General features: G+C 41.0%; 4 protein-coding genes and 1 long non-coding RNA gene across 7 annotated transcripts in view; 4 read left to right on the forward strand and 1 right to left on the reverse strand.

Moving 5' to 3' along the window:
• The window catches only part of cdkl1 (cyclin dependent kinase like 1 (CDC2 related kinase)), a 12,526-nt gene extending 7,914 nt beyond the window's left edge, over positions 1–4,612 (forward strand). The window contains exons 6-10 of the mRNA XM_085768432.1: positions 800–1,000; positions 1,502–1,584; positions 2,421–2,477; positions 2,560–2,715; positions 3,613–4,612. Coding sequence (XP_085624558.1) covers positions 800–1,000; positions 1,502–1,584; positions 2,421–2,477; positions 2,560–2,715; positions 3,613–3,714 — 599 coding nt within the window. The 3' untranslated portion in view covers positions 3,715–4,612. The remainder of the gene's footprint in view (positions 1–799; positions 1,001–1,501; positions 1,585–2,420; positions 2,478–2,559; positions 2,716–3,612) is intronic.
• dmac2l (distal membrane arm assembly component 2 like) lies at positions 4,264–6,865 on the reverse strand. 3 transcript variants are annotated; one of them, XM_085768436.1, is made up of 5 exons: positions 6,767–6,865; positions 6,564–6,667; positions 5,893–6,101; positions 5,161–5,332; positions 4,264–5,024 (listed from the first exon to the last, which is right to left on the reverse strand). In XM_085768436.1, the coding sequence occupies exons 2-5, from the start codon at positions 6,656–6,658 to the stop codon at positions 4,910–4,912; spliced, it is 591 nt and encodes a 196-aa protein (XP_085624562.1). In that variant the 5' UTR covers positions 6,659–6,667; positions 6,767–6,865; the 3' UTR covers positions 4,264–4,909. The 3 variants fall into 3 exon arrangements, with proteins under 3 accessions (XP_085624562.1, XP_085624559.1, XP_085624560.1); XM_085768433.1 differs by having other exon boundaries at positions 6,564–6,675; positions 6,767–6,861; XM_085768434.1 differs by having other exon boundaries at positions 6,564–6,675; positions 6,763–6,834.
• An 85-nt stretch (positions 6,866–6,950) lies between these two features.
• On the forward strand, positions 6,951–12,841 carry l2hgdh (L-2-hydroxyglutarate dehydrogenase). The gene is made up of 10 exons (XM_085768431.1): positions 6,951–7,175; positions 8,484–8,599; positions 9,282–9,433; positions 10,187–10,318; positions 10,395–10,557; positions 11,067–11,101; positions 11,189–11,356; positions 11,864–12,021; positions 12,124–12,255; positions 12,389–12,841. The coding sequence occupies exons 1-10, from the start codon at positions 7,084–7,086 to the stop codon at positions 12,582–12,584; spliced, it is 1,344 nt and encodes a 447-aa protein (XP_085624557.1). The 5' UTR covers positions 6,951–7,083; the 3' UTR covers positions 12,585–12,841.
• LOC146963514 (uncharacterized) lies at positions 9,689–9,911 on the forward strand. Its single transcript, XR_015034788.1, has 2 exons — positions 9,689–9,759; positions 9,819–9,911. It is a non-coding gene; the product is annotated as an uncharacterized LOC146963514 (long non-coding RNA).
• Positions 12,842–14,977: 2,136 nt separating the features above from the next.
• Positions 14,978–21,933, forward strand: part of sos2 (son of sevenless homolog 2 (Drosophila)) — a 40,585-nt gene continuing 33,629 nt past the window's right edge. Inside the window, exon 1 of the mRNA XM_085768569.1 lies at positions 14,978–15,979. Coding sequence (XP_085624695.1) covers positions 15,896–15,979 — 84 coding nt within the window. The 5' untranslated portion in view covers positions 14,978–15,895. The remainder of the gene's footprint in view (positions 15,980–21,933) is intronic.

A 21,933-nucleotide genomic window follows, 5' to 3' on the forward strand; every position in this document is an offset into this window, starting at 1 on the left:
TTTGCTTCAGTGTAAGATGGGATTTTTGGGGCCAATGCCAATATCAGACAGTAAAAAAGAAGGAAAAAAATCAGATTACTCATATTTGCAGTGATTCCTCAAATATGGTTCAAAACCTTGAGACAAATATGTATTGGAGGCTCAACATTTTACTGTTTACCAATAAATAACTTTTATTATATTATTCAAAATAGCCTCAGAGCAGCACCACAGTAACCTCTTGGAAAATGTAAATAAAATTAATAGAAATAATTAGAAAAATGACAAAAGCCTTTCATGAATTAGGCTACAGACTTTGTTTTCACAGGCACTCATCAGTCACACAGTGTTATATGGAGCAAACCTATATGAGATGAAACAAAAAAATGAATGAACTTTGCAAAGTTTAAAGACACAAAAATCCAACCCACACACTGATATGTCTAAAAAAAAAAGGTCAAATCCCTACTCAGATGCAGCTGCAAAAGTTTAACTGAAAGAAAAAGAAGCAAATAATCAGAATCAGCAACGTATTTAATTTTTAAATCCTCAAAATTAGAGTTAGTTGTTTGTCTGGTTAGAAAAGTCTCAGTCTGATCAACCGCAACATTAACACAGTGCCATGGAAAATAACTGAAACTACAAATCAAGTTTGAAGTCAAATCACTACTGAATGAACTATACAAATACACACCAAATTAAAAACCACTCACCAGTTCTAATGCTGTGGCTGCTCAGTGTATTTCTATACAAGTTAGTAAAACAAGCTGTTTCTTATAAATCCCTCACGCCTCCTGTGTTTCTGTCCTGTGGCGACCAGCCGGACCCTGTGACTACTACACGGACTACGTGGCCACTCGCTGGTACCGGGCCCCTGAGCTGCTGGTGGGGGACACGCAGTACGGCCCTCCGGTGGACGTGTGGGCGATCGGCTGCGTGTTCGCTGAGCTGCTGTCAGGGATCCCGCTGTGGCCCGGGAAGTCGGACATGGACCAACTCTACCTGATCAGAAAGACTCTGGGTAAGTGTCAGCATTTAGCTTCACTTTATTTATGCATAACTTTATCAGGATATTTGTTTTGAGGATGAGAGATTTTGTACTCTGGATGTTTGAGCTCATGCGTTTTGTTTTATTAAACTAAACTTTAAGCTTTTTTCTGAACAGAACATGGACATATAGAAACACTCAGAACAGAATCCCACTCCAAAAAATAAATAGATAAACAATAAAAAAAAGGGTAAATCTATGACAATGTATGTTATAGAGCTCATGTGTTTTTATTCATGTTTTCATAATTACAGTAAATGAGAATTAAAGCAGGAAAAACACTTTTCGCCTTTGGAGGATTAGAAATTCTGAGATGTTTGCCAGGACTGGATGAAATGAAATCATAACGCAAAGCTTCTTATTCTTATCCCAAAACAAATACGTCTCCAGGAATAATTTTGGCTTTGAGTTCAGGCTGAAACAACAATAACTCGCACTAATCGACTCAGTGTTGTGTTGATTTGTCGTCTGCAGGAGACCTGATCCCTCGACATCAGCAGGTTTTCAGCAACAACCAGTTCTTCAGTGGAGTCTCCGTCCCCGAGCCACTGGAGATGGTGAGACACCACAGTGGTGTAGTCTACAGGGCCGTTGCTAGGAATTCTTGGCCCCCTGAAAGAATACTAAAGTGGGCCCCTGACTTTTCCACTTTTTATCTTTTTTTTTTAAGCCTACTTTGTTTTGATGTTAATGCAGCATTACTATGAGTATTAGTCAGGTTCTAAGCAGAATAATTCAGTCATACAAAGATTAGACTACTGGGTTTTCTTTGTGGGCCCTACTGGGTGCTGGGCCCCTAGAATTATCATCACCTTTCTCCCCTATACAACGGCCCTGGTAGTCTAATTTGTTGTAGTGGGTAAACTGTTCATATACCTGTGTAACATAGACCAGATGTCAAACTCATTTTAGTTCAGGGGCCTCATACAGTGCAATTTGATGGGCCGGACCAGTAAAATAACAGCATAATAACCTATAAATAATAAGAACTATAAACCTTTCCCTTTGTTTTAGTGCAATGAAGTACATTATTAAGATGTTTTACATTAAATAAGATATCCTTTAACTAAAGATATTATGAACAACTTGACATTTCTTGAGAAAATATGGGCAATTTCACAACATTATACCTCTTCTGTCTTCTATGTAACTTTCACACCTCATGTTTGACACCCCTCACATTGACTATTAGATAGTTAGATAGTTTTGTTGTAGTAGGCATACTGACATATTAATGCATTTTAAGTGGGTATACTGCTTATACCTGCGTATCACTACTACACCACTGTGAGGCACACACACAGTTAATTAAAAAAGATAGTAAAATGTACCAAACATGTTCTGTGAAGTCTTAAAAAAACATGAAATCTCATTTGTCATTTTGTTACTGCAGGAACCTTTGGAGCAGAAGTATCCAAACCTGTCACATCAAGCTCTGAGTCTCATGAAGGTAAAGATGTGATGAAAGAAAAAACTAGATCTCAGGGGGAAACAGACGGACCCTGACCCTCTCTGTCTCCCGTCTCCTGTAGGGCTGTCTGAGGATGGACCCGTCCGAGCGGCTGACCTGTGAGCAGCTCCTCCAGCACCCGTACTTCGACAGCCTGCGAGAAAAGAGCCTGTCCCGAGAGAAGGAGCGCTGCGGCAACAAGAGGACGCGTTTACCTCGCAAACACCTTCCCCCTGGGGTGAGCAGCCCTTTTTACGATGCTTATGAAGCTGAGCTGCTGATATTACTCAGGGATCAACCACATATCATCTGTACAATCTGCAGACAATGTTGGGATTGAGATTGTATTCACACAGGTAAACTGTCTAAGTGTCAGGTTAAAGGAAAATTCTCCATCCTGTTAGACTTTGCTGCTTTTATATTTCCTAGATATCTTTTGACATTCAGCAAATCAAAACTAGTCTTATTTTGTCAACAGATTATCCAACTGATTAAAATTGTAAAATAGAAGTAGAACAGGAGAGTTTAAAGGACTCGATGAAAAACCTCTGTGTCAGGTGAAACTGCAGCACTTCTTTATGTCAATTTTGTCTCTGTTGAGGATTTGAGACACATGCAGGTGGACAGGATATTTTCCAAAAATATTTTAGATAATGAAAGAGTGAAATGCAACTAATATACGAACAGCAGAATCTGGTGTATTGCACTATTGTATGTTTTTGATAATTTACCTTTATATTCTCAGTATTTGCATTGGGCATACTAAAAACTTTAGAGGAGATCAGTGCTGAGGTAAATAACTTTCTTTATATTATTTAAATTTCTATTGAAAAACAAGAGGAATAGCTTGAGTACAGGTCTAAAGACACAGGTATTAGTTCTGGTTATGGCGTAAGCATCTTACAACGGGTCACGCAGAGAAGAAAATAATGAAATAAGAAATAGCTCACATGTGACAGTCCACAACAGAATGGAGAGTCTCCATCAGTGCTTGTGTCAGTCCAAATAAGATCACAAGGCACTGACCAGTCCTTTGTGTCACCTAGCTTAATCATTTTTAATCATAATTGTCCCTGAAATTTTAACATTATATAAAATAATAATAATAATTTGATGTATTTTTGTCTCCGTCCAGTATTTGCCACAGCTGACCGGCAGCAGCATCTTCCCAGCACTGGACAATAAAAAGTACTACAACAACCTGCGCAAGTTCAACTATCACCTCCCGAACATCTAAACACACCGGACCACTGACCTTGACTTTGACCACAAACACCATCGAGCATCAAAGTTTTCTGAACAACCTCAGGAAGCGAAAGCCGACCCTGGAAGCACCTCGGTTCTTTCTTATTAAAACATTTAAGAGGATCCAACTACTTTAACAAAAAAAAAGAAGGAAAAAACCTTTGTTTGCCACGTGAGGTATCGGGTCGGATGTGTCTTGATGCTGATGTCAGTCTATGCACTATTCCCCAACATATCGACTGGGACGTGTTGGTTTATGTATGTTGCCTACTGTACGTTTCAAGCTAATTTGTTTGTTTTTGTGTAGCTGTGCACAGACGAGGAGCGACGTGCTGCTCTGCTTGTAGTCGCTGAGTAGACTGAAGGTAAAACTGCCTTTGCCAAATGTATTTTTTTTATATATACTATATATATAACGATGGACTCTGTTTGAGTGACATGTTTTTGTAGTGAGTTTTATGTTGTTGAGCTGATTTGTCTCGAGTAAATTATAAAGTAGGACACAGACTTGTTTTCTGTCACGGATAAACGACTCATGAGCATCTCTGAAAATATTTATTGACGTCAGGAGTGAACACAGTTGTGAACACAGGTGTGAACATTCCCTTAACCCACCTTGACTCACATTTTGCAGTGACAATACCACAATGTACTCGATGTTTTCTCTTGAACTCTGGTGCTAAGGATGTTCTCAGCCATCTGTCTGTCCTCAGATATTGTACACATGCCAAATTAATCTAAAGAGAAATGATTTAAAAGACTCTTGAATCCTTGATTCCTCTGGATTTTCTCTCATTCACTCTCTCTGTCCCCACATATGGAGTCACTTTTAATACCTTGAAATATGTTGACAATATAATAAAGCAAAGAATAGTTCATACTATCAAAAATATGGTGTCAACAATATAAAGTGCTTTTATCTTTTCTCTTTGCTGGAACCTTTTTTTTTAAACATTCGACCACACAAGCTTAGAAATAAAACATTAATTTAAATAAATCCTAGTAACCCTGAACCCAGCGCCACACTGTTTCCTTGAAGAAAAACTGAAACATGATGAACATGTGCGTAAATTCACTTCAAAGCCCTGCGTGCTTCATTTTTTTCCTCCTACAAGTTTGACTCCTTTACTCTGAAAACCTTTACAAGATCCCATATGTTACACCAAGCTGTAAATAGCAGGAAGCTGTCAGTCCAGGTCCATCGCTAAATCCAGACGTGGAAGTGCCGTCTGTAGTCTGTCAGCTGTCGTCTGTGTGTCTTTGATTCCCGGCAGATCACTGAGAAACAGATACTCCAGATTCCTGTGTGGTAATAAAACTTAAATTACTGCATGATTATTATTAGTAAAAGCATTATAAAACTGGTGAATCATTTAATCCAACATCATCTCCAACAAAATAATTGATTTAAACACACTTTATAAATAAGCACACTCACTTGAGTTTGTGCAGAGCAATGATTCCCTTATCAGTCACGTTTCCACACGACACCACCTCCATCATGTACATACTCTCCTGCAGATTCTCTATTGAGCTCAGTCTCTCCAGACACGTGTCCTCAATGTACATGCTCTTGTTGAACTTGATTTCCTCCAAGTGTTTCAAACCATCTGAAATGTTGAGGAAAATAACACACAAACAACATCAGCACATGCTTAACTGATTAAATTCACACAAGCAAAGAAGAGCTTTACTGCAAAAACAAAACAAAACAAAAAAACAGAAGCATGTGGACTCTGGCTCTGAAAAACACACAGTTTGGAGCGGTGCAGCCAACAAGGTCAGAGTGCAGTAATTTGGTGTAAAACATCCTGGTCGCTTGCGTCACTTTTGGAGCATCAGATTAGACTTAAGAGAGGTGCACTTTCACCCTCACCTTTCCTTTCTTGTTAACACAGAGGGGAATCGCTTTCAGCTCAGCGGCCGAGCTCAAGCTTACATTAACACAGTCAATGCAAAATTCACACTCTCTCGAACATGGCTTTAATCTTTGATTCAACTCAAGTTTTAATAAGGCTCAGTAAGGCTCTGCAAAATCCAACACTGTGTGATCTGTTGACAACTATTGGATGGATTACCCTTCAGATTTCCATCAGTTCAAGTGACTTTGGCGATCCCTCTAATTTACACAAGGACAGAAACATAATATTCGTCACACTGTAACACTGACCCAGGTGGTCAAACCCTCTGTACATGATGCAGGAATCAGTAGCGTCAATCGCCTGGATCTTGTATCTGCCCAGAGGCCCAGTTGGCAGTGCGTTGTAGTCGTGATGCCAGCGATCGAAACCTTGAAACCTCACTTTAGCCCCACATCTCAGCAGCCACTCTGCAGCAGCTCGGTCTGGACCAACAGCTTTGATCCTCTCATAGTCCACCCTGAACGAAGATCAACAAACATTCACAGCATGAATGATGACACAACGTAACGTGACGCAAAACATTTAGCTGTTGCTGCAAGGGATGAATGAAAAGAAGAGCAAGGAGGGCAACAGAGGATGAAGTCCAGATGGCAATCTGCCCACCACCAGGTCAGACATTTAACCTGATTATACTGTTTATTTATTTGGTTGAAATACCAGTAGCCTACATACTGTATCATATGCTTGTTGTTCACCAATTACAGTTACTAAAACCAAATGGGTAGCTGCATAAATGCTTAAATACAAACTATATTATTGAATTAATACCTGTGTGACAGAAGCAGAAATTACACACATCTTAGGAGTAAGCTTTATTACATTATATTATGAAACTCTACCAAATAAAGTGGCCGCTGAGTACCAGTATGTGTACGTCTGTTGTTAATGTTAATGTGTAGGTTAATTAATGAAGTCTCACTTGTTGAAAACTGCATTGAGCCAACCCCAGAAGTGTCTGCGGCTCGACTCCCTCTGTCTCACCGCACACTGCACCGCCTTCGATAAAAGCCTCATATCGCTGAGCTGCAAAACTAATTAAAACAAATAATTAGTAAGTAATCAAAAATAAAAATTTGATAAGCAAAATGCGACACAGTTGAAACAGGTTTAAAAAAAACTCACCTGTCCTCCAACAGCCCGGACTGTTTACATTTGGGAGGCGTCCATCGCTGAAACCTTCGACCTTATGATGACGCAGGACGCTCCTTCGATCCCATTGGCTGGGACGTGGCTACGTACGTGCGTCGCGACGCAGGGGGCGTGGCTTCAGGGTAGAGGGGCTTAGCAGCTAGCACCGGCTCGTCCAGCAGCAGCAGCAGCAGGAACAGGAACAGGAGGAGGAGGAGGACACAACACCACTCAGACAACTCAGGGAGCCCTGCCGAGTAGTTTAAAATGAAGAAGCGACTCTGAGAAGGTTTTATAAAAACACTCTGAAGATGTTGCGGATACTGAGCGGTGCGTCGGTGAAGGCTGTGGGGGCAGCGGTGCCGAAACAGCTAAAGGACATAACAAGCAGACAGCTGCACAGGTAAGACTGACAGGGAGGCGGGTAGATCCACAGGTGAGAACAGAGTGTTTTAATATAAGTTATTGGCAGGATTTTTTTTCAAGAAGGAGCAGGCAAGCGGGTACTTGCTTGAAACTTGAACAAACAACTTTTAATTACCAAGGACACCCATTACCAATAAGAACTAGATTGCACAACATTGCCTCTCTCTGCATAACTCGATATGCACTTGCAACTCCCACCACATTTTGTTTCACAAAACATCTGTCTGCAATTGTGCCTCCTCTGCTTTTATACGCAGCACATGTCAGATTTCAGTTTTACCTGCAGAACAACATGTCTGTCAGTCAGTAGATTTGCATGAAAGCAAGTCTGCAGTTATTAGATCCATATAATCTACATCTCCATACAACTCCCCTCTCCACCCTTCTTTAAACAAACTGTGAAATGTACGATGTAACTTAAACCCATAGGTTTGTAATGAATGGGTAATACCTGAAGTGTCTCAAGTGATACCAGCAGGAGATCAGAGCCGGCTTTAATAACAGTAGTAGTTGCCAAATAGAATGATCTTCACCTTTAAGTAGGAGAGATGTACATGTCTTTGCATGTTGTGGCGGTCCTGTTCTCAGTGACTCCAGTTGTTGAAAAAGCAAATTACAGAAAAGCACCTCAAGCAAAGTGAGGGTATGGAACATTTAAGCTTTGTGCTCATGAACTTTATGTTGTGGATATTATGGGCTGTGAGTTTCTAAGCATGTTTTTCTCCTTCAGGTTTTATTGCCTCCACTGTGCCTTGAGCTGTGCTCCACTCAGCCTGCTTCTCATTTGCCATAATTAAAGCAAGATGTTTACTGCTCCAAATATCTTATGTTTGCGTGAGAGAGCTGAATTTTAAACTGTTGTCTTGTAACTGAGCTTACAGTAAATGCTTTATTACATAAGAACAAGCTGTGGATTGTAGAGGAGTTGAATGCACAGAAACTGCTGCTACATTAACCCCCCCCCCCCCACTAGATCATAGTATGTGGTAATTACTGCAGGATTGTGAACGTTTTTTAACTTGTCAGGATAAACGCATGGCAGAGCTGCATGTTGTCTGTTTGTGTCTGTCTCAAAGGTCTAACGGTTGCTCATTCAGTCATGATACAGTTGGACATTGAACCCACTGACCTAAATATTCTGCTCTTGTTTATCAGTAACCATCTCAAATTTGAACAGTCCTGAACCTCACCTCCTGTCCCAACCCTGTCTGTCTGTCTGTCTGTCTGTCTGTCTGTCTGTCTGTCTGTCTGTCTGTCTGTCTGTCTGTCTGTCTGTCTGTCTCAGCACCTATGACGTTGCCGTGGTGGGTGCCGGCATCGTGGGCCTGGCCACGGTCAGAGAGCTCATCCTGCGACACCCGTCCCTCAGCTTCATCCTACTGGAGAAGGAAAAAGAGCTTTGTGGGTGGAGTATTAACAGATGTTGTTATTGTGGTTTTTGTAAAAATAAGGAAAAAAGTTCTGAAGAGCGAAATATTTTTTTTATGTGTCACATGTGTCTTGGCGAAATTACAGAGTGTTGTGTTGGCTCTGTACTGCAGCTCACTGGATCTGCCTTGTATAATCTTTTTATTTAAAGATATTGGGTGAACAGTGAAGGAATTATAATCCTGTAATTGTAGAAACCAACACTGCTCAAACTTGAACATCAACGATTTACCAGCATCGGTCGTTGTTTCATTTTAAAACCAGTAGGCTGACATACAGAACCCAAAACACTCATAACACATTATGTTCTCAATAGTACACACTGTATTGTTTTTTGGAAAGCATAAATAAAATTTAAAAAGTTATGTAATATGTCATGATTGTCATTTGGTTGCACCATACGGTTGACATTTGGTTTTTGCCCTTTGAAGTGATAACCCTGGAGAACGTCTGCAGTTTGCAGTTTCATATTTACTTTATAAACATGACAGTGGCGCCCTGTCCTCTCACTCTCTGCACCAAAACAAATAATCATACTAACTAGCTATATTTCTTCCATTAGTCTGTATTAGTGTTGATATTTAAAAGAGAAAAAAAAGTATTTTCTTTAATCTTTTTGTTCTTTAATTTCTCTGTCTTCTCCTCTTGTCACCAGCTGCGCACCAGAGTGGGCACAACAGTGGAGTCATTCACAGCGGGATCTACTACACGCCGGGCTCGTTGAAGGCCCGTCTGTGTGTGCGAGGAGCCACTTTAGCCTACGAGTACTGCGAGAAGAAAGGACTCCCTTACAAGAAATGTGGAAAGGTCTGCCGCCCGTGTGTTTTAAGCAGATAAGACACAACAACGCAGCATGTTTACCTTGGATGATTCACTCAAGGTGCTCAGCAGCTGACTCAGGATTATTTGGAGCAGCTGTGCATCACATTACCACATACAAGGAGAAATAAAAACTCACATGTTTAGTCGTAATAAGTTTGTCAATTTGTCAACAGATCAATAAATTACATGTTTTTTTTATGACAAAACAAATCTAACAAATTAGAACCAGTTTACAGATTGTACAGATTCTTACAACTTATAAATAACCTTTTAGAGTTATTTATTTATTTATTTCTTTGCCTTATGTGAAAGTTTGAAAAAAAAAAAGGAAAAGAAATCCGCACAGTGGGTCTTTTCCCTTTTTTGTAAGTTTGCACTTTTTAATCCTGCACATAGCCTTCTTTGAATATGCACACCTTTTGCCCTCCTTATGTCAAATTTGACCATCTAGAGAAAAAATGGGGAATAAAAGGACAAAGAGAGGAGGCAAGGTGGGGAGTGTCAGGTGAGGAGTTGGGGGTTTAACCTGCAACAAGGTCCCAAATTAGTATCTAAATTATTGGATTCAAATTTAAACCAGAGAATGATTAAAAAAAGATTCAACAAAATCTGAGCAAGGACACACATCACAGTATTGAGATTTGACACCCAGTCCTGCAGAGGTGCTCTAAATATGCTGTGGATCTTTGCCTTGTGTCTGTCTCAGTATTGATCGCTGTGTCTGTGCTTCTCCTGCAGCTCATCGTGGCCGTGGAGCAGGAGGAGATACCCAGACTGAAGGCTCTGTACGAGCGCGGGCTGCAGAACAACGTGCGCGACCTCAGCATCGTCGACGCCAAAGGGATCAGGGAGCGAGAGCCGTACTGCAGAGTAAGAGACCGGTTTGCATTCACACAGCAGAGCAGATGGTGGGTGAAGCCGTTTTTACAGTGAACCATCTTTTCAGGGTATAATGGCCTTGGATTCACCCTACACCGGCATCGTGGACTGGAGGATGGTGGCGCTCAGGTATGGCACCGACTTTGAGGAGGCGGGCGGCACCGTGGTAACCGAATATGAGGTCAATGACATCTCCATGGTGAAGGAGAGTCCAGCTGGGAGCACTGAAGGTATGAACGTGTCAACACTGTTGTGATTAAAAAGAGTTGTAGTTATTTTCAGTTTATATTAAAGGGGACATATTATGCTCATTTCTGCTTCTTGACATGGTACCTTGATGTCTAAAAGTAATGTAAATAACATGCTTTGGTCAGAAAAAACAAAAGATTGAGCATAGATGGGTTTTCTACACGCCAGTTTCACAGCCCTGCTCTAAACGGTCGGTTTAGAACCTTCGCTCTGGTAGCTGAGGTAACCATGGTAACCATGGGAGCGAGGGCTTGAATGTTCACATCACCCGGCTTGTGATGTAATAAGCCGGGTGAAATTAAAACGGCTTGTAAAGAGACACATTTTCTGACTATGGCAGTTTACAAAATGTTGACGTAGTTGTCAAAACTTACGTTTAAGGGGTGAGGAGGCACTCTGGATACGCAAATACACATACTAAAGCAATGAAAAAGTGAGTTTTGCATAATATGTCCCCTTTAATGCTTTTTTTTTATTGTTCTATTTGCAGGGATGAGGTATCCGATCGCAGTCCGAGACACAAAGGTAAGTAGCTTATAAATAAAAGTGATCACAGTGTTTGGCCTATTGTGTTCTGCTCTGTGCATTCTTAGCATCGTGTTGTTTTGTCAGGGTAACGAGGTGCGGTGTCGTTACGTCCTGACCTGCGGAGGCCTGTACTCGGACCGCCTGTCGCAGATATCTGGATGCAGCCGGGAGCCGCGGATCGTCCCGTTCAGAGGAGATTATCTGGTGCTGAAGCCAGAGAAGCACTACCTGGTCAAAGGAAACATCTACCCTGTAAGAGACACAGGGTTTTCTTTTCAGCTGTTTAATCCACATTAATCATTTGGTTGGGTGTTAAGTGTTGGGTATCAAAAACACAAAAGGCTTAGTTGCACCCATGTGGTGCCATTTAAAAAGGTTTGACTTCCTTGTGTTTCTCTTTATGTATTCTGATCTAAAAGCAGCTCCCTGACAGCTGAAAATTATTTTTGTGAAAATGAGTTTGAGTCCAGATATTTTCAGCCCTGCTTTGTGATTTATGTTGAAAATATGACCATTAAGTGCATGAAAGAGTTGATCAAATCTAAACCTGTGACCTTGTGGTTGATCTAAGTAAAGAGAATTTAACCTGAAGGATTAAATATCAGTTATCCTGAGTTAAATGATCATTGTAGTTTCAGGACTTTTGATTTGTCTTCATGTTTTTTATAAACTTGTTCAAAGTATCAGTGGACTTCCTCCTGCCGGATACACGTCACTGCTGCTGCTTCATTTTTATTTTTTAATCAAATGTTCCTCCAGGTTCCTGACCCTCGTTTCCCCTTCCTCGGGGTTCACTTCACTCCTCGCATGGATGGAAGTGTCTGGCTCGGTCCTAACGCAGTTCTCGCCTTCAAGAGGGAGGGTTACAAGGTGTACGACTTCAACGCCAGAGACTTCGCAGATGCACTTTCATTCAGGTAGATTCAGAACGTCTAGTTCAACATGGTCTGAAATGATCTGGTGTAGAAGATGTCGGTGATTCACTCTGAATGTTTCACCTCTCTCTGTTTCTGCTCCAGGGGTCTTCAGAAACTGGTGTTGAGGAACATAACGTACGGACTTGGAGAGATGTACAGGGGAGTTTTCATCGGTGCACAGGTTAAAATCCTGCAGAAGTACATCCCTGAACTCTCACTGAGTGACGTGCTCAGGTAGACCACAGACACGATTTTTATAATATAAATACAGAGACATCTTCTCTGTTTCAAACTTATGGTTTTATGGAAACGTCACAGTGTTAAGATTCAAAGGTGCTTCTTTAACTCTGCTTGTCTTCCTCTGCAGAGGTCCTGCAGGAGTTCGAGCTCAAGCCCTCGACCGGGACGGAAACCTCGTGGACGACTTTGTTTTCGACGGCGGGGTTGGAGACGTGGGCAGTCGGGTGCTCCACGTGCGTAACGCTCCGTCGCCGGCGGCAACATCCTCCCTCGCCATCGCCGAGATGATCGCAGACGAGGTGGAGAACCGCTTCTCGCTGTAGAGAGAGAACGGCAAAAACTTCAGCTCGAGGTGACCAGGTGAAAGAGCAACGCTGCGTCAGGCTGTCACAACCTCATCAGCATCATAAACAACATTTTTGTTACAGGTTGAGCCTTAATACCGGAGGAGAGAGGTGGCACATGTTGGACTTCATTACACTAACAAGACTATTTTTACTGAAGTAGTGCTGTTTCAGGTCTGGTTATATGTTTACGCCACCACATTTCAAAATAAAATCCAGTCAAGTCAAGCACCACATTTGTCTAAAACAAAGTACATCATCAGGTTGAAACTATAAACAGGGATATACTGTAGAAACACACAAACATGTCGTTTTCAATGTGAACGTAACTTTTTTTTCGGCATTGCTCATTTTAAATGAGTGTTTTTTTTAGAGTTCGTGTGGAAGTTTTTATTTTACTTTTGGTTGTGGTGTGTTTTTTTTCTCAGCCACTGAGTCTGCAGCTGCAGGTAGTTTGTTATTTGACAAATGTCTCGTCGACTGATGAAGAGTTTTGAAGCAGGCCAATAAAATAAACTGTATTTTCTTTACAATAAATTACAGATACTTAATAAGAATTATATTTTTAGTCCCTGCACCAGTGACAGCCAGGATTATGTTGCTGATGTGTTTGGGTTGTTTGTCCGTCCATCCCACTCTCAAATTTAGCACTAAGGAGGGGGAGATTGTTACTGCATTTCTTGGCTGGTTGGTGGAGGCATACAATCACAAATGAGTAATTCTATTTTTTTAAGTAATCCCTAATTTTAACAATAACTCAAATGGGATGTTGGGCATCATGCTTTCGTGGTTAATCTAATTTTTGGAAAGAAATTCTTCATGTAACGCACAATTACAGCTACAGAACGCACAATTTCTCAAGAAAGACAGATTGTCCTTTCTTCATTTAACGGGTCTGTCTTCCAAAATAATTTTGATATTTAAAGGATCTTGAGACTATATAAAGGCTAGATATTAAAGGTTTATTTCATATTTACATCAAAGCAAATAGAGAACACTTGGTGCTTTTTTCTATATTTTTTAATGTATTTGTGGGGGTGATCTCATTATTCTGCTACTGTCTGTTCTTTGTCGTGGCCTCAGAGGTTTCACATGTTGCTAAAAATGTCCCAATGAAATTGATCTCGCATACTGTCATGTCAGTCAGTTAATTAACAAATGAATGTTAATCATTTTTACCATATATACATATTTTTAGATAGCAAAACATACAAATGTTTGTGCCATAGGATTTTGAAATACAGGATGCAGTAATCTAAGGTACTTTTTTGTAAATATAAATGGGGATTTTTGTGCAAATGTCAAGAAAATAAACAGAAAACAAGACAACTTTGTTGAGCTGAGCTGTTCTTTATACTAAAGAAGTTGCTGGAGATTTTTTATTTTTGCAGAAGTGAATTTTATGCACTTTTACAATGTGTCCACAAGGAGGCAGAATCACAGCAACAAACACTGAGCTGGAATAAATACAGTATAACTAAATTAGAGGCTATTGTCAAAACAGTTCTCATTAATGTTTGCACTGTCTATGCCTGTGGATCACTTTAAAAAATAAATAAAGTGTCTTTCTCTAAGAAATTGTGGCCTGTTTTTCTTTTACAAAATGTGATAAGTTTGTGATAATGTTTCTACTGGCATGTTAGCTTGACCCTTTTTAAGTAAATGTTGTCTCATGTGCTTCATTTATATGTATGGTTTGTGTATATTTATATGGTATGTATTTTTAATGGCAATGGTAACTTATGGTAGCCTACTGTATAATGTACTTCCTCCCATTCTTTGTCTGTCTTTTCATTTTCTTATATGTCATAAGGACTATGTGTTTGAAATAAAGAATTATATATAAACAGGTTGATATCAATACATTGGAATATCATGGAAGAGTTAATTTAAGTCAGTAATTTAAAAAAAGAAAAGAAACTAATACAGATCCATAACACACAGAATGAAACATTTTTGTCTTTATTTACTAAATTGCTTTTAATTGTTATGATTGTGGTTTACATTTAATGGGTTAGGGGGTATCTAAAAAATAATAATATTACAAAAGGACATTTTAAAAATAAAAATAAAGCATTTTTAATATGTTGGTCTTCTGAAAAGTATGTCCATTTATATCCACTCAATACTCGGTTGGGGCTATTTTAAACAATTCTCACATGTGGATGAGTAAAAAGGTTGATCTTTAGATGATCTATATCTGTATTTCAGGAACTATAAATATCATGTTTGCACTGTGGGTCTCTTTATTGAAATGAATAGAGAAAGTCCAGCCTTGTTTTTTTGTTTTTTTCCCCTCTGTCCAATAAAATGTGAAATTACGCAGCATGCGTGCCTGACAGCGGACAGACGCGGCGCAGAGAGAGAGAGAGAGGGAGAGAGCGGCAGCAGACAGACAGAGAGACAGACAGGCAGGCAGGCAGCGGCGTTGGTACGAAACATCTTGCGACTTCACACACAAACCAAAAAAAAAAAAAAAACACCTCCTCCTCTCGACTCGCTCCTCTGCTGCTCCGCTCCCACATCATCATCATGCCCCGGACCGCTCGCCGCCGTTTTCGGGGGGATTTACTTTGGATTTAGCGCCCGATCGGCGGAAGATGATGACTAAATGTGAAGTAGTAGGAGAAAGTGTGCCTTGTTTGGAGCTGAACGACGGGTCGTGTGCCACAACAGCAGCAGCAGCAGCAGCAGGAGCAGCAGCAGCAGCAGCCTGTAGCCTGTAGCACCAGTTAGCCGCTCGGCTAACGCTAGCCTAGCCTAGCCTCGGCTAACGTTACAGGTGTTCAGACTAGACAAGAAAAAAAATAACCAAAAACGTAACTTGTAGCTTGTAGTTAGCTGGCGACAAGCCGAGCTCTCATGTTGTGACTTTAAACTGAACTTAATGTGCCTGCTGTTATAATCTTTTTTTTTTAAGTATAACACTTAGCAACATTGTTATTAGCAGTTAGCTCGTTAGCCGTGTTTACAGGAGCAGCAGCAGCAGTTAGCTCGTTAGCCACCAAGCTAGCGAGTTAACTTTATAGCTTACATGTGCTTGTTTTCTTTTTCTAGCTTATTTTTCCCGGTTTAACCAGACTCGGCCTTTTTAGTTTAGTGTTATTTTCACATTTGCAAGCCAGACAGTTTTGACTTTTTCCCCTACTCCCCTCCACACACACACAAACACCGTACCGTGCCTGCCCTGGACTGACCCACCCACAAGGACTTTCTATCTATCTATCTATCCGGGGGCCGATGCTGACAGTTCAGACCGGATCACGGCAACGCCAGGAGCCGCTACAGCAATGCAGCCCCAGCAGATATACGACTTTTCAAGTGACGAGAACAGTCACAAATGGAGAGGCCTCTTCGTGCAAGCTTTACGAAAGGTAACACTGTTTTTTTCTCCCCCCCACTGCACTTAACTAAACTAAAACCTCATGAACTCACCACCAGAGTGTCTTTTTCAAAACACTCTCCCATACATTTTGCATTGGTTTCATGTGTACATTTTACTAACAAACTTTTGTCTCAAGTTGCACAAAAAACATCAATAATCCATATTATTATCAGTGTTATTATTGCTATTATGGGCAATAAAAGCACACTGTGCCATCTAATCAACAGTTGTCCCTTGAAAATGGCATTAATTTTAAGTATGTAATGTTTTCTTGATCGCTAATCACTACTGGAAACAGTTGTCAGTGTTGAAACTTGCTTTCCTCATCCTTCATGACAGTCAACGTGCCTCCAAGTGTGTGTGTGTGTTCACCAATACACACCCCCTCTCCCTCCAAGTTCCCTGTAAGGACTTTTTCTCACAGTGTGTTAAAAGAAGTTGATCAATTTTGACCACTGGTTTTACAGCAATGTGATCCACTGCTGCTGTTTCACTGTGTTGAGGGCAAACAGCGTATGCTAATAACATTGCTGGGTGGTTGTTACATCCAAGTTAAATACTAAATACTGATGTCCTTGTAGCTGAAAGGCACTTTCAAACATCATTTGACATGCACGTATCGCTGCCAACCTCTTTATTTGTTCCTCATTTGCTGTAAAAGCAGAGATGTCTCATCCTTTTCAGAGAAGACGAAGGCCTTCTTCAGTAGTTCTTGTGTTATGCTTACACACACATACACACACAGACAGACAGGCTTCCCTCCTTTTTTCCCAAGAAATGTAACTTAATTCTCATGAGCCTAATTGAAACGTTGCGGACAGGAAACATTTGAATTTTAATGTCCTATGTCAGCAGGACTGACCTGTATCAGTTCCTTTTTGACCGTCGCTCTCTCTCTCTCCCTTTTCTTGCATCATCGTGGCTTCTCCCCATCATCACCAGGTTTATTTTCAGTTTTCTGTGTTGTTGTGCAAAGTACAGTCAGTCACAGGACAGGACAGTTTCTTTTTGTTCTTGCAGAGTTTCCATATTGTCTGCTGGACACCTGTGCAGCGTTTGATGTGATAATACGTTTGCAATGCATGGCATAGGGGCTGCGTGCTCACCTTGGTGACCCTGCAAGAGGTCGGGGGTTTACAGCGCTGTGACCTCCATTTCTCTATTTATTTATGTTGCGTCAGTTCCAACTCATAACTCGTGCCCCTTTTTGTCATCAATCTTCAAAATAGTCGACCGTTTTTATCCTGTCATTCAAATAATAAACAGAGGCTGTACAGTAGGAACCTCACACAGCATGTGGACTTTTTTGGAAAGGTATCTTGTTTGAAATATTTGTGTTCCTAAAAATAGATGAAAGTACTTCAGACCAAGTTTATTTTCACAGCCCCGAAAGATACATGTCTGTACCTCCCCGATAGACTTGTCGGAGTTGCTGCGCTGTGTTTTGATGAAGTCAGTTAACTACCTCTTTGTTTAAAGTGCAGCTAGTCAAGCATCTACTTTGAGTTTTTTGCTGTCAGACTGGTTATTGACTCACAAAATCGTCCCTTTCCTCTTCTTTTGTTGTGGATCTGGATTTTGTCAATGCAAAGTAACGTTAAAGTCAACATCAAAAAGCCTCCGAGGGATTTAAAGTTTTTTTATTTTTTATTTGGCTATCAATTATTCAAATTTAATTAAAAACAGTGCATGTTTGTCCATAAACAATGAACCTGGCACGGTCGAGACTTTGTCAAACAGTGTTGACATGAGGCTTTTAATATATTCACTTTAATGCTGAGTGCCTACAGAGGTAACCAGCCGTGGAGCCCGGCTATATAGCAACATGATGTTTATAAATAACACAGCCCCCCCCCCTCCCTTTTTTTTGTTTCTGTCAGTTGTCAGTGGCACGGCAGAGATGGTGTGATGAATCAGGTGAAACAGAGAGAGAGCAGGTGGTGGGCCGTGGTGCCGCGGTTTCATTGTCTCAACTTGTTACACAACCGCCGCAGGGAAAGCCTGTCAGAGATTGACGCAAGAGAGGTTTGTTATGGTTTTGACAGACTGTGACTCGCTGTTTTTCACAGCTGTCCACTGGCGAGGAGGAGGAGGAGGAGGAGGCAGAGGAGGAGGTTGGTGGTGGGGGTTTCCTTGTCAGAAGGAGCCACGCTGGATGACTTCACCCCTGAGAGAGATTTCAGGTTGTTGTTTAGAGGCAGGATTAAAGGCAAACCTGTTGATCGTAAACACTCCTCAGAGACAAAGTGGGGAAGTAACTTTTAAGAAGAAGACGTGGTGGTTGATCATTTGCAGATAAACGAAACAGACTAGAGCCTTTACTTTTCTGACGTCTGACAAATTGCTGTGAAATCGGACTAATGATATGAAGGCTGAGACGATTAGTTGATTGACAGAAGATTAATTGCCGACATTACATCGTTTATTAAGCACAAATACGAAACATTTGTTAGTGCCAGCTCCTCAGATCAGTGTCTTTGATTTATGACATCATAAAAACTGAATATCGTACTAGTTACAGGTCTGGATGATGATGCGCTCTGTGATTTCTCTTTATATGATGATGGGTGGGAGATATGCAAACTTGACTGCACATGTGGGATGATGAGCGCTGCTGGATGGATGCTGACTGTCATCGGGTTGCATCTCTCATCCCCTCCTGTGTGTAGCTCTCTAATTATCACAGAACATGCGTAAAAGTAATTTTAAGAAAAAGTCAATGTCTCTTTGTCATAAACATGAGGAGACTAGTCTGTGATGTCAGTTTAGTAAGTCAACTTTCATGGAGGTAAAAGCATAATAAAGCTCATCTTTCCAGTCATGTGCAGCCAGTCTGTGTCTCTTTGACGCTCTCTCTGTGACATTTCGCTGACGCGTCTCTAGCTTTTCGTCTGTCTGCGTGTCTCGGCTATTCTTGATCACCGGGCGGCTCGTGCCTGAGTGATGCTGCTGTTACAAGAGCGTCATTTTGCCTTCCCCGACATGCCGGTGTTAATAATAACTGTGCATTCTCCGGGCCTGCTGTTTCACTGGCATCGATAGAAAAAAAAAAAAAGGGGCCAGAGCTTCACTTCGCCGGGGTACGGTTTCATTCCATTGCCATGTTGAGTTAGCACAGCGCCGTTGCTGCTGAGTTCACAGGGCTTCGCTCCATGCGGCGCAGAGGCAGGGCCAACTTTTTCTTTTTCTTTTTTTAAAGCGGAGATTGGTCAGGTTACAAGCACGCTTTGTTTTTGTGTGTGCGTGTCCGTGTTGCCTCTTTTAACCTCTTCAACCTGAGCGGTGGCCGGTTAAATTCTGACGGGATGACTTCACCGCTGCCAAAACTCACAGCTCAGATTGTATTTTTATTTCAGTCGGATGGTTTCGCTGCCACATTTATCCAGGCTAGACAGAGATGTTGTCACTTCAGAATCAGACACAGGGATTTATTACAAGCCTCCACTCCAGCGCTCTACAGTATGAGCTCCAGTTCAACTATGATAACAGATACAGCTGTGCCCATTATCCAGCTGTCATCTCTTATACAATACCAAACTGTTAAGCCTGATTTGCTGATTTATGACGCTGAAATGAATCTCACTATTGTTCTATATCAAGCAAACTTTTGTTATGCATTTTAGTATTTCACTCACACACACTCGCACACAGAGAGACCAGCACCAACGCTGGGGGTTTAGGAGCTGACACAGAAATGCATGTTGTTTGAATTTATGGGCTGCGTCTCCTCTGGGCGCTGCTCGCTGCCCGACAAAAGTTGCCGTTATGTATGTTAAACCGCCACAGCCTCTCACGGCTGAGATTTCGTTTTCACTTTTGCTGCTTCGCTCTGTGAGATTTCGTTATCGAGAGTTCCTGAAGAAAACCCAGTGTTCAGGGAGCGTAGCTAAACATGACGAAAATCCACTAATGCTGTATAATTCAGTCACAAGTTTCGGCAGTCAAAAAAAGCACGCAGCACCCAAGGGGCAGAAAGTCTAGGAAAAAAATAAATAAATAAATGAACACAAGAATTACAGTCAACGTTACATGTCACTTTTTTAAAAAATTAATTGAAGACGTCATAAATAAAGATTTCAGCATGACATGAAACCAAATAAAAGAAACCGGTTTTACAAAGTTCATTCAAGTTTATTTGCGTATCGGTTTATTTTTAGTTTCATTATCTGTCTAATCTTTGAGCCGTCATCACGCTGAATGAAGAAATCTTCGCTTTTGGGAGGGTGACTGATCCACTGACCTCAAGCGACTCTGCCTTGTGCGAACCTGGCACTTTTAGTTACACACTAAAAGCAATTGGACGTGGTGCGTTCACAGACAGCAGCCGTGGTGAAATAAGACTGCAGAGCTATAATATTCATCGTGTAGTTTTTTATGTCTGTGTGTGGTTTTATTTATTTATATATTTTCAAACTCACCTTCAAGTTCATCAAGTTTATCCTGACATTCACAGAGACTGTATTCAGTTTTTGTTTGTTTACTTTTGAGCTTCTTCTAATTCATGAATAATTTCTGTCATTTTATTTTTATTTTCCGCTTTTTCTGTTTTATATTGTTGAAAATTTTACATTAATTCAACAAACCAAAGCATCATTGTGTGAAGTTTGTCTCTAGCAAAGTATTTTCTGATATTTTAGTCAAAATAATTGATCTATTATTAAAGAAATGGTAACACTTTATAATAAGTACACACTATTAAGCATTAAATACTGAATTCATCATTTATAACACATGAATATTCATTAGTATGTAGTTTATAAATGCAGTTAAAATGTTTTACTCATCATTGATAAGCACTAACTGTATTTATAAACTACATACTAAAGAGTATTCATGTGTTATAAATGAAGAATTCAGTATTTATTAATGCTTAACAGTGTTATTATAAAGTGTTACCAAAGAAACTAACCTTGTTTCTATGGATTTGCTAATTCAGCCCATAAACACCAGACTACCACCTGTTATCACACAGTCGGTGACATAATCTGGACTCCCGTCAGTTTACCTCGTGGTCTCCAGGATAAAGTTTTGTGTTGATCGGACAGGACAGGACGTTCTTCCGTAACAGGTTTCACTTCCTGTGCTGTGCACCGACCGGCCCTGGCCAAAAGGATGAGGCTGATTAATACGCAGGTTCCCCACCCTTCCCCTTTAGTATATAGAGCCACCGCCGCTCTGCCAGGTCTGTGGACACGAGCTCGTCCTTCAGGCGCAGCGAGGGAGGGAGGGAGGGAGGGAGGGAGGACACGGGGGTCACTGGGTCAGATCGGACTGAGGTCATGGCGAGGACACGTTACAGTGGACGACGGCACGTCAGCCAGCTATTGTCTTTATGAAGTGAATGTGAGGAGGGGTGGCAGGCAGCAGAGTGTCGGAGGAGTGTGTGTGTGTCTGTGTGTGCGTGCAGCCAGTGTTTTTAAAGGGATAGTTCAACATTTTGGCAAATTGGCCCATTGCCATAATCGCTATAGTCATAGCAGTAGGTTTGTTACTTTTATTTGCCGGTGTAAGCTATGGGATAATAATGGAACATTACAAAACGGAGCCGTTTTCGAGGTAAATACAGAGTCTGCTTGCTGAAAAACTGTCCCTGAACGCAACGTGCATCAGCGGTTTTGCATGAATTTACCTCTAAAACAACTGTCTGGTAACGTTCCGTTATTATCTCATAGTGTGGTGATTGTGCAGGTCACAGCTTGTCCACGACAGCGTTTTGGAGTTGTTGGATTGTGTATTTGATGAGTTTGATGAGGGAAACCAAGAAATTCCCTTAGCCTCCGTAGCGTAGCTCTGAGCAGCTTGCGGCTCTGCTCCGCCGTTCTAAAAATAACTTGCACCGACAATTAAAGGTAACGAACCTACTGCTATGACTATAGCGATTATGGCAATGGGCCAATTTGCCAAAATGTTGAACTATCCCTTTAATGTCTGTTTCTTTGTTGT

This window comes from Trachurus japonicus, chromosome 22 (assembly GCF_045865225.1).
Source record: "Trachurus japonicus isolate A0001 chromosome 22, Traja_1.0".
Classification (NCBI taxonomy): Eukaryota; Metazoa; Chordata; class Actinopteri; order Carangiformes; family Carangidae; genus Trachurus; species Trachurus japonicus.

What these genes read in the sequence shown, in the direction of transcription:
- l2hgdh (XM_085768431.1), top strand. Translation starts at nt 7,084, where the DNA reads ATGTTGCGGATACTGAGCGGTGCGTCGGTGAAGGCTGTGGGGGCAGCG. An exon ending in GGAGAAGGAAAAAGAGCTTT is followed by an intron (nt 8,600 to 9,281) that starts GTGGGTGGAGTA and finishes TCTTGTCACCAG; the next exon opens with CTGCGCACCAGAGTGGGCAC. An exon ending in AGCGAGAGCCGTACTGCAGA is followed by an intron (nt 10,319 to 10,394) that starts GTAAGAGACCGG and finishes CCATCTTTTCAG; the next exon opens with GGTATAATGGCCTTGGATTC.
- dmac2l (XM_085768436.1), bottom strand. Translation starts at nt 6,658, where the DNA reads ATGAGGCTTTTATCGAAGGCGGTGCAGTGTGCGGTGAGACAGAGGGAG. An exon ending in CTCAATGCAGTTTTCAACAA is followed by an intron (nt 6,102 to 6,563) that starts GTGAGACTTCAT and finishes ATCTTCGTTCAG; the next exon opens with GGTGGACTATGAGAGGATCA. An exon ending in CAGAGGGTTTGACCACCTGG is followed by an intron (nt 5,333 to 5,892) that starts GTCAGTGTTACA and finishes TCAACATTTCAG; the next exon opens with ATGGTTTGAAACACTTGGAG.